This window comes from Calonectris borealis, chromosome 3, assembly GCF_964195595.1.
Source record: "Calonectris borealis chromosome 3, bCalBor7.hap1.2, whole genome shotgun sequence".
NCBI lineage: Eukaryota > Metazoa > Chordata > Aves > Procellariiformes > Procellariidae > Calonectris > Calonectris borealis.
Genome location: NC_134314.1, coordinates 66,726,727 through 66,737,479, shown reverse-complemented (window position 1 = coordinate 66,737,479; position 10,753 = coordinate 66,726,727). Strand labels below are relative to the sequence as shown.

The 10,753-nt window shown below is 48.0% G+C and overlaps 1 protein-coding gene across 1 annotated transcript; it reads left to right on the top strand.

Moving 5' to 3' along the window:
• Positions 1 to 6,019: 6,019 nt before the first annotated feature.
• On the top strand, positions 6,020 to 9,361 carry CITED2 (Cbp/p300 interacting transactivator with Glu/Asp rich carboxy-terminal domain 2). Its single transcript, XM_075145980.1, has 2 exons — positions 6,020 to 6,702; positions 7,348 to 9,361. The coding sequence occupies exon 2, from the start codon at positions 7,355 to 7,357 to the stop codon at positions 8,078 to 8,080; it is 726 nt and encodes a 241-aa protein (XP_075002081.1). The 5' UTR covers positions 6,020 to 6,702; positions 7,348 to 7,354; the 3' UTR covers positions 8,081 to 9,361.
• Positions 9,362 to 10,753: the final 1,392 nt, after the last annotated feature.

Sequence of the window (10,753 nt, the reverse complement as noted above, 5' to 3'; positions counted from 1 at the left end):
ATCCACTGAAAAGATAGGTCAGACTGGAGTGATTTCCAGATTGTTCATACTTGTAAAAGGAAACCAAACTGGAGAAGGTGTATGTGAAAGGAGTTGCCTAAAATGCTGAACGAGATGAGAACGTTTATTGCTTACAAATTGTCCTCAACCACAGCATATTCGTAAAGGCCTGGAATGAATGCTGCTGCCATTACCACACAGTACACACATTATAATTATTTAATTTAGGAGAAAAACATAATCAAATCAAAGGAGAAAATGTAACTGAAACTGCAACTGTCTGCTGACAATGTGTGACACGTGACCAATACCACAGCTGCTTGTAACCCTTTATCATCATGAGGAGGATTAAACTACTTCCCTATTTATTTAAATAAAATTCAAAGTCAGGAGGATGCTGGAGAAGCCTTAATGACCACAATGATTATACTGAAGAACTACTTTCCTACATGCTACAACACTGTTTTGGCACACCCTTGTTTGCTGTACACTAAACCTTTGTAGAGTCCCATGGAAGTCAGTATTTCTCATGTGATTTAGAAAAATTCTGTTGCATATGATCCCGTTAGGTCCAATAAGCATGTCCAAAGTATGTGCTTACCCAAATCTAAATGGATGTTCAGTGCAGCAGCGGAACATTTCTCTTATATAACTATTATGTTAATTTTACTAACATTTTCTTCATGTCAGAAATATTGGAACTGCAAAGGGAAAATGTGGACTTAATCAATGGAATGATATAATTACATTTTAGATTGGGTATTATTAAATTCCAGGCCAGACATTCACACAGATCAGTGTCTCAAGTGGACTGTTGTGCTGTAAAGATGCGATCACCTGGAAATCCAGTCTCAAGTACAGACCATTGTTGGATTTAAGTTGTGTCAATTTGATCAGTTGGTGGATTGAGAAGTTAAGATTTTGTCAACCTTACTCATACTGAGAAGTATCTTACTTCCTGCATAGCCTCACTGATTGAAAATAGAATATTTGTGTGCAGATAAGAGACAGTAGGGTACTGTGTGAAATGATCTGCCTAAAAAATGTGACTGTTAATCGTGTGCATAAATGTACCCTGGATTGGGGCCTCTATTGGTAGTCATAAATCTTTCTTTTTTTGGAGCATTTCTATTCATTCTAATAATAAGCTTCAATTATTCGGTGGACTTCAAATAAATTACTTGTCAACTACCAGTTCAATTAATTACAGAATATATGCAATGAACACTTTGGGTGTAATCATCCAGGTCTAATACATACTTAGAAGTATGTAGTCTGCTTTCTAATAATTTTTAATTAAATAAAACATTTCATTCTACCTGAAATTTTTTAAGAAGTCTTTGTTGACCCAAAACAGTATTATTATTACTTGGCTCAGTCGCCAAACAGAAAAAAATTTTGTTCATACAGCCTAGCTGGTGACTGCTTTCCATCTCTGTGCTCTATTTGAACCTGGTGTCATTTGGTTTACTACAGAAGCTACTACCACTTTCTCAAAGGCACCTGAATGTGTTCCTTTTTTTATTTCTGGTTCCCACTGATACCCAAAAGTAAAGAGTAGCGAAAAGGTCCATGTTGGGGTTCGGTGTGAGAGACTACAAATGGAGTGATACTTTTGTGTGTGTTTATTTTTGTATATTTACATCCTCTTGAGCTTCTTCAAGAAATAATGTTCTTAATAAGTATTCCCATTTTTACAGGTTTACTTTTTCAAAGAACAGTGAAATTACACTTAAGGAAGAACCTCGGTTGCGATCACACAGGCTTGAAGCGCTGCGCTGAGAGGGCATAACGGTAAAACAATGGAGGTTGTCACCCTCCCCAAGACATTCTCACACGAATAAGACGATGCAGATGAAGGGTGCAAAGCCACATTCATTATTACCGATATAAAATATACCGGCATATTACTATCTTGAGCCATCTAAACAAACAGGAAAAGATGGGTGGGGAGAGTAACACAATTTGCATAGCCTGTGTTCCTTAATTTAGAACAGCACTTTGGTGGGTACCTCTTTGGTGCCTGGCACACCAACAAGGGATATAAGCACATGAAACCCTCTAACGTATCCCCAAATGCTTCAGGAAGTTCCTTGCTCTGGGTAACGCTTTGCTTTTGATTAAGATTTGTTGCTAACAAATACATTGGTAACCCCCGTTCTCAGCAGAGTAACCACTTCCAATCAGCACACAGATTGATTACCTTGTGAAACCTGGCAAAGAAAAAATGAGTCCCGGGCTGACTAGTGGGGATAGCACATGTTCTGTCTCTCTCTGCATTTCCACCGACTCTCCCACACTAGCCAGCTGTGAGGAACGCAGTACAGATTTGCTTTGACATCACTCCAGTAACTGCTTGTAACCTTGTACACCGCCACTGAAAGAAATCCCCAGTGGGTCATCTCTTCCACACTTGGGCTGCCTACCTGTATGTCAGGTGCACTCACCTCCCCGAACAGTGGCCTTCCCCAGGAGAGTAGACTGTTGAAATGGGAGGGCAGATGCTCAGCTCTGGGAAATGCCTGGCTGTGTCTGGACCGGCAGAGGGGAGCTGCGATGGCTTTAGGAAGCTTGTGCTTGGTATCGAACTAACTGAACCCAGTTAATCCTATGTTTTCTGCCATAGTCTGCACTTTGGTGCTGTTTAAACAGCCGAATTTGCCAAGGTAATTCCTTCCCACCTGGATTCTCGGAGAATCTCATGCCCAGACCCATGGCTAATATTGTGTCCACTCTTCCCCCTCAATCACCTAAAAATAATACGTCTCTCAGTAAAGCATGTCAGAAAATGGAACTCCCTTCTAGTCAAAACCCCTGTATTTTCACCCCACAGGCAAAAAACCCTGCTGTTCTTCTCACAAAGCGAATTCCGGGGGGGGGAAGGCATGTTGAGAGACCAAAACAGATTTCTCTGCTTCCTGGGTGCCCATCTGGAACAAACTTGTCATGTTCATTGTTTTTCCTCGGGGTGGGCAGTGAAACCAGTGGCAGCTGTCCAGCTCAGCGCTGTTGAAGAGCTGGGGACCTCCTGCGCCACAGTTCCCTCTTCCCGCCCAAGCACTAGGTGCCCCAGGGAAGGGTGGGATTGAAGAAGCTGTAAGGAGGTCAGAAGCAAGAGGAGCCAGAAAATCATGGCTTGTCTTCTCAATAGCAGGACTTAATAATTTCTACAGAAAGGGCATTTCTTCCACGATATCATTCTAATATAAAATTTCCTATCAAATAACCCTAGCAGATGTCCTGAACTGGGTGTTCCTGACTGCTTTGTGTCAGCGTGGGAGGGAACATGTAGAAACTCACCTCCACGATGATCTGGGACAGACAAGTCACAGAGAGTTAGGGATCATATTTTCAGAGTTGTAAAAAGGGACTTCGAGATCCAAGTCCCCCTGAAATCCATTGCCCTGTGTATCTTGTTCCAGTGATACATCCCTGGAACTACAAGTATTCAGCTGGCTTGAGCATTTCCAGTAAATACCTGGAAAAACACCATCTGGGATTCTCCTTTTTGATTTTCCTTTCCTTCCTTTCACTGCACTCTGCAGATGGTCCAGTCTGGAAGGAGTGAGCGGGGCCGCATCCACAACCCAGCCTCAGTGCCTGCCTGACCTTTCGATCCAAAATGTTAACACCCAACTGAGGATCCATCTTTTCCCTTCTTTTCCATTGTCGTGTTTGATATTTCTCAGTGATTCTTCCTAGATGGGCACAGCAGTCACATTCTGCTTTCAACTCTACTCGGATTCTTCACTGAGGAGCAACTCTGAACCCTGCTGCTTTCATTCCCGCCCCTGGCCATCTCCAGCATTCTCCTGATATGCAGTGCCCTGCTTTCTTGCTGTTTGACTGAAGAACCAACTCAGGTATGCAGACGACTTTGAAGAATACGAGTGAAAAGACTTCTGTAAATAACCACGGCTTAGATCAGGAGAGGCAAACAGATGAGATTCGGGGCTTCCTGCTAGCGCAGTGGTGATGGGCTCATGCTTTGTCCTGCATTCCCCTAGCTGCCTGTCACCAGTTTTCCAGCCATTTCCTGGAAAGCAACCAACTGATTGTGTTCCCACTTTGCTATGGCCATAAACAACGACAAACTTGGCTCGTCTGGCACCGCTCTGCTGAGCCTTATCCGGACCCCATTGCAACCCCTGATGGAGAAAGCTCCATCCTGCCTAATTCTTTGCGTGTGGGCTGTAAATACCTGAAGATATGTTTTGTATGAGTGAGGTGCCATTGAGGCTGTGACTTCCCTACTATTGCTTCTGGCAGTCTCATGCCAATTCTCCATAACTCACTTTGGCAAGCTGGCAGCTTCTAGCATCTGAAAGCCGAAAATAGGAAAGGGCATTTGCAGGGCAGTGATATGATGTGTGCTTAGCTTTAAAAAGGATCACAAACTTAAGGCAGTGGAGAGCAAAAAGGCATACCAGTATCACCATGGATATGTGACATTAAACAAACCACTTATCATGATACACAGCTGACTACTTGCCAGATGGAACAGGATCTTCTTATTATTCATTGTTTTGCCCTGCTAAACCTGCACAACCATGAGAAGGAAAAATCTCCAGAAAGGTACTGTCACTTTTCTGACCATCCCTGGCCGGACTGGAGGTCCTGGTTCAACAGCAACTCCCAGACATCCACCTACTCACATGCATTTGAAGGCCAAAGCGTGAAATCGTGGTGGGCACCCTACTTAATCGCTGCAGGAAACGGAGCTGCAGGATGAAGTCACTTCCTCGAGGTAACTCTGACACTGGTAAAGCTTCCTGTCCTCCCAGGGCTTTGATACCATCCCTGCTGTCCTTCACAGGTGGGGTGTCAGCTGGGTATTTTTCTGGCATCTTGTATGTGCCCACCCATTGCTGCCTGCCTGCATGGCTTTGCTAAGGATTGCACCAGCCACACAGCGAGTTACCCTTCTCCTCTCCGCCACACCACACTGCACCCGGGAACCCAGCTCTGCCTCCCCCCCAGCCGGAGACGAGGTGGAGCTAACCCTCCTTCTGGTTTCATAGTTCACTGCCGCCAGGTAAGGGCCCACCCAAAAGGGGCAAGAGAGCTGCCACATGGAGAGTATCTTGAAGCATCCTATTTTTCCTCGCCTGTGCCTCCCCAAGGAGGACCTCCTGCACCGCTGCGTCCTTGTGGGGCACGTGGAGGAGCAGAAACCCCATGTCAGCCAACATGATGGCCGCTTTGACCTCAAAAGAGGAGCACACAATTCCTCCTGTCTGGGGAGGGTGTCCTGCCTACCGCTGCCCCCTCGACGTGCCCGTGGGCAACTGAAGGGGGGAAAGCAGAGAGGGGGGAGCAGAAAGCCAGGCGAAGGCACTATTGAAAATAGGCCACCATGCAGCACTTCCCTGCAGCAGGCCTCCCCCGGCCCCTCAGCGCTTGCCTGCTACTTCAGCACAGCCACCCTTCAGAGGGGAGCTGGTGGATCTGGAGCAAGGGCGAGGAGCACCGGTCTCGAGGGGTTTGCACACGCGTGGCGCTGCCGGGGCGGTGCTGGACAGGGGGGAGTGATAAGGGACGTGCCCAGCCGGGGCGACCGCCTTTGCAAAGCGGCTACCCACCCGCGCTCTGCATGTTCTGTTTTTCTTTGCCATTCCAAGAAAAACAATCATAAATAATGCTAATAAACTCCACCAAACCGGCCAAGGGCAAGAGTGGGTCGGCACTCACCCTGCACACCCCGGGTGGCTGTGGGGCAAACACGAGGGGTGGAAGGACGGGGTGGGGGAGGAGAATGTGTCGGCACCCCCACACACACCTCCCGCATGCGGCGCCCGTGTCTGTGGAAAAAGGTGGATCTCGGATCTCGCCTCCGGGAGAGGGGCCGGCCCCGGAGGCGCCCACGCGGGTCCGGGGGAGCCGCGCCGGTGAGGCCGGGCACCTGCACCGCGGCGGCGCCGGGGGGGCGGACCTCATTCTGCCCGGGCAGCGCTGCCGGAGCGCCCAGCCCCACGCGTGTCCGCCGCCGCCGCGCCGCAGCGACTCGAGCGGACGGGGCGCGACGTAGCCCGGTGATGCCGGAGCGCGGAGCCGGCCGGGGCCGTGGGCGGCGGGCGGCACCCTCCGCCGCGGCCGCGCCGGAGGTGGGTGAGCGGCAGCGGTCGCGGCGGGGTGCGCGGGGCGCTGCTCCCTGCCGCCCGCCGCGGAGCCCCGCTTTGTTCCCGGGGGAGGCACAGAGCGGGGCGCGCAGCGCGGCGCAAGCGACCCACGGACACACGTGTCTCCCAGCCGGGGTGAGCGAGGTGCTTGGATGCCTTCCAAAGCCGCCTGGCCCCTTCCCGCGTGTCTCCCTGCGCGCGTGTGTCCCTCTGCGTGTGCGCGCCTGTGCGTGTGTGCGCGCTGGGTGTTGGGTTGTTTTTTTTTTTTTTTTTCCCTTTCTTTTTTTTTTTTCCCCTCGCTTGCTCCAGGTTTTACTTCTGGTTGCCTGTAAGGGTTTTGCTCCTCCCTTCTGAAATCCTATATTAGCTGTGGCCAAAGCTGGGTAAGAAACACAGCTCATTGTTGGCAAGTGCCGATGAGCCGCGCAGAGGAGTGAAAAACAGCTCCGGGGCTGCGGCAGCGATCGCAGCACCGTCACGTAAGCGCCGAGGAGAGAGCCGGGGAAGCCCTCTCTATGCTGGGTGACTTTTACTGACTGATTTCACCGCCACCTTTGAAGCAAAAGAAGAAAGAAGCCGGGAGGTGAGTGCGGCGGTTCTCGTAGCTGGTGCCGGGTGTCCCTTTTGTGTGCAACAGGAAAACTGGGACTGTTTAAACACGCGAGGAAAGGTATTTCTCGGCTGCCTGGCTTTACCTCCTTATCTGTGCATTACTGTATTTTTACCAAAATAATTAGAACTTAATTGCAAAAGTTGCTGACAGCGGCTAGGTGGGACTTCCCAATTCTTTGCTCGTTCCCCGCAAGTTAGCGAGAGCGCCGTGGAAATCCGCTGCCTTCGCTGGCGAAGCCGGGGGGCTCGGGCGCCTTTTGAACGCGCGGGGAGGAGGCGGCTGTTGCCGTATGCAACACTTTCCGCTGATAGGTATGCACAAGTTGGAGTGGGAAGGCGTGTGTTGCTCGCCGGATTAGCGGAGGGGACTCGGATTTTCGTACCGCAGGCTCCCCTTTTATTTTTCCCTTTGTACTCCACGGTGGAGCCGCGGTAGGAGATTTTTTTTTTTTTCCTTCCTCCCTCCCCCCCTCCCTCCCTCCCCCCGAGAAGCGGAGGACGGCGGGGCCGGCGAAGTCGTTTCTCCCGGGGCCAGGCAGATGCAGCCGGTCCGGGAGAGGGCGGCTGGATGTCCGAGGGTGTATTTTCCTAATGTATTCACGCGCTAACTTTCCAGGTGGGCAATGGCAGACCACATGATGGCCATGAACCACGGGCGATTCCCCGACGGGTCCGGCGGGCTTCACCACCACCCTGCGCATCGGATGGGCATGGGGCAGTTTCCCACCCCCCATCACCACCACCAGCAGCAGCAGCCGCCGCAGCAGCACGCCTTCAGCGCCCTGATGGGCGACCATATACATTACGGAGCTGGGAATATGAACGCGAGCAGCGGGGTGAGGCACGCCATGGGGCCGGGGAGCGTCAGCGGAGGGCACCCGGCCGGCAGCATGCCGCCCCCCGCCCGCTTCAGCGGCTCCCAGTTCATGGCCCCCCCCGTCGCCAGCCCGGGAGGGCAGCTGAGCGCCAGCATGCAGCTCCAGAAGCTGAACAACCAGTACTTCAGCCACCACCCCTACCCCCACAGCCACTACATGCCGGACTTGCACCCCGGCAGCCACCCGCTGAACGGCAGCAGCCAGCAGCATTTCAGGGACTGCAACCCCAAGCACGGCGGCAGCGGCGGCGGCAGCGGCTTGCCGCCCGCCGTCCCCCACGTCCCCGCGGCAATGCTGCCGCCCAATGTCATAGACACTGACTTCATCGACGAGGAGGTCCTCATGTCCTTAGTCATCGAAATGGGGCTGGATCGCATCAAGGAGCTTCCCGAGCTGTGGTTGGGACAGAACGAGTTTGACTTCATGACAGACTTCGTTTGCAAACAGCAGCCCAGCAGGGTGAGCTGCTGATTCATTTAAAACAAACAAAGGACTTTCTATCGGTGCGAATGAAAACATTCCCCTAGACACGGTGTCTCACTTTTCAGGGCTTGAAAAGGTGAGAATCTGGAAAGCGGAGTCAACTATGCGCTTGTATAAATTCTTTTTTTTTTTTTTTTTTCCCTTAAGTCGCTGCCACTTTTGTTGTAGCTTTGACATTCACGTCCCCTCCCGTAGTAATAATTTCTAGCGCACTCTGCCTTTTTATGTTGGTTGTCCCCCTCCCCTCCTCGCCCTCTTAATTTCCTCGCAGTAACGTGCCCATAATTCCCACAGTGCTGGACTGTTAGATATTAATCTTGGCAAATTGCTTAATCTTGTGGATTTTGTAAACGATGATTTCCAATGACTTGAACTGCATTCAAATTCTGAGTGAACAGGGAAAAAAATTGCATTAGTTGGTTGCATGAACTTTGAAGGGCAGATACTACTGCACAAATGCTGCCATCTTGCTTAATTTTTAACTATGCATTGCAGTGCAGACTAATAAATTTTTTTTTTTTTTTTGAATACGCTAAACTGGAAGCTTAACAGATGTGGGCCAAACCTTTCCAGATCAGGAAAAGTAATACTGTTAATTAAAAAGTCTGCTACCCATTCCCCCTCCCCCATATGTACAGACAATAATATGGTGTGGATGGAATGTTGACTAGTGGCAAACATTTCACAGATTTTTTTTTTTTTTAATTATTATTTTGTTTCTGTCTTCAGCATTTTGACACTGTGCTAATATAGTTTATTCAGTACATGAAAAGATACTACTGTGTTGAAAGCTTTTCAGGAAATTTTGACAGTATTTTTGTACAAAACATTTTTTTGAGAAAATATTGTTAATTTATTCTATTTTAATTTGCCAATGTCAATAAAAAGTTAAGAAATGCTTTAGTTTTTCTAGAAGTCATTTACCAGTATTTTTCTTCAAAACTCTTCCCCACTGTCCCTGGTAAGTAGAACATCTATCTGTACAACCGTGTTGGTGTGCAAAAAGACATTCCAAAATAGAAAGTACACTACACCCATATATATGTCATGGTGAACTCGGTAGGTGAGCGGGATTTGAACATACTTACAGCATAAAGCCTCATACGTAACATTGTAATATGCCTGTCAGTGTGGTTTTATGAAAAATAAAGTTGCCGAGGTGCAACTTTTCTGTGACTTGCCAACATACTTGCTTTATATGTAGTTGTCCAGAGTTATGATGCATAAAGTATTTATTATATTTATCTATTAAACTTGTAATTTTATAAATCTGCTTTCATTTATATAGTAGACTTTGTTCTTTTGTATATTTATTATCTCACCTGGAAGAGCTATGTAAAAAGGCCAAGGGTTTAACATGCAAATATTTGTAACCTGGAAAGGGAGGGTGGTGGGTGTCATCCCATCCCTCTCACCTCACAGGGTTAACACGGGAGGTTGATGCATCAATCCGGATCTGCATCGCACCAGAACAGATTGTGTTTCACTTCCAGTGACTTTGGAGAAGGGGCGTATATCCCTCAAATACTCCACACTGGGACATCTCTAACCCCCTCCTCCCAGCAATTGCTACCAACTAGAGCCACTGAGACAAATCCATACAGGTCTGCTTTGAATATTTGGGAGCAAAATGCCCATTATTATAAGGCAATTGACATCTTGCTCCTTTAGTGCCAACTGTTGCAGCCTTCTGCCCCCACTCAACCTTTGGCAAAGCTCCCGCACAAGTTATTACTTCAGTGAGGGCTGCCGGATCAGGACCCTAATAATACACGTAATCCCATTTAGCAACGCTTCCCAAGTTGATACAGGAGCGATACCACTGTGCTTTCTTTTTGCTTACTTTTTCAGCACCATCATCTGAATTTATTAAGAAGAAAAAACAGCATGGTGGATGGAGTTAAATTTTAAACCTGGGCACGTAAACAGGGGAGGGTATCATCACACAATGGGAGTGTAAATAGCAATGTTTTGAATCAAGCTGGGAAATTAAACTGATTACTATTGCTAAAATCGTCCCAGCTGGTGAGAAAAGTGATACTTGGCCTTCTTTGCCTTGCAGACATGAAGCAGCTAGTATGTTTTATGAATGTAAAAAAAAATAATGCTTGTATTAAAGTATTAGCAAAACTAGAAAGAAGGAAGTGTACACTTCTGGGAAAACCTGACGACAAAATGCTCTCTGCAGGTGGTAACAGCTTGTTCTTAGACAACTCTCAGCACCCAAGAATTTAAAAAAACAACCGTCTGGTTTCAGCCAGTGATCGCTAATGTTTTGTGACAGTAAATTTAACATCAAATGGCAGTGAATCATAACTTATCAACTCACCAATAACGTAAAAGAGTGCTTAGAAGAATACAGCTGTAGTTTTAAGAGCCATTGCCCAACCTGCCACTATATAAATCCTTTTTCTGTTTTAAGGCTATTTGATCTGCACACATTGCATTGCCCTCTTCTGCTGGAGTTTGGGAGGGTGATTTTTCTAATCAATTTCTTATAAAACAGACTATCAAATCATGTGCATACCAAATCGCATAGATGTTTAAAGCCTCCATGATCTCCTAAAACAGAAGGGAATACTCTGGCTTTAATGATAAGCACTTTTGCTTCATAAAGTTGGTTAAACAACAGATTCTTCACAGTTGAGCCATCACTGCTTA

Coding starts and splice junctions, on each gene's coding strand:
- CITED2 (XM_075145980.1), top strand. CDS start 7,355: ATGGCAGACCACATGATGGCCATGAACCACGGGCGATTCCCCGACGGG.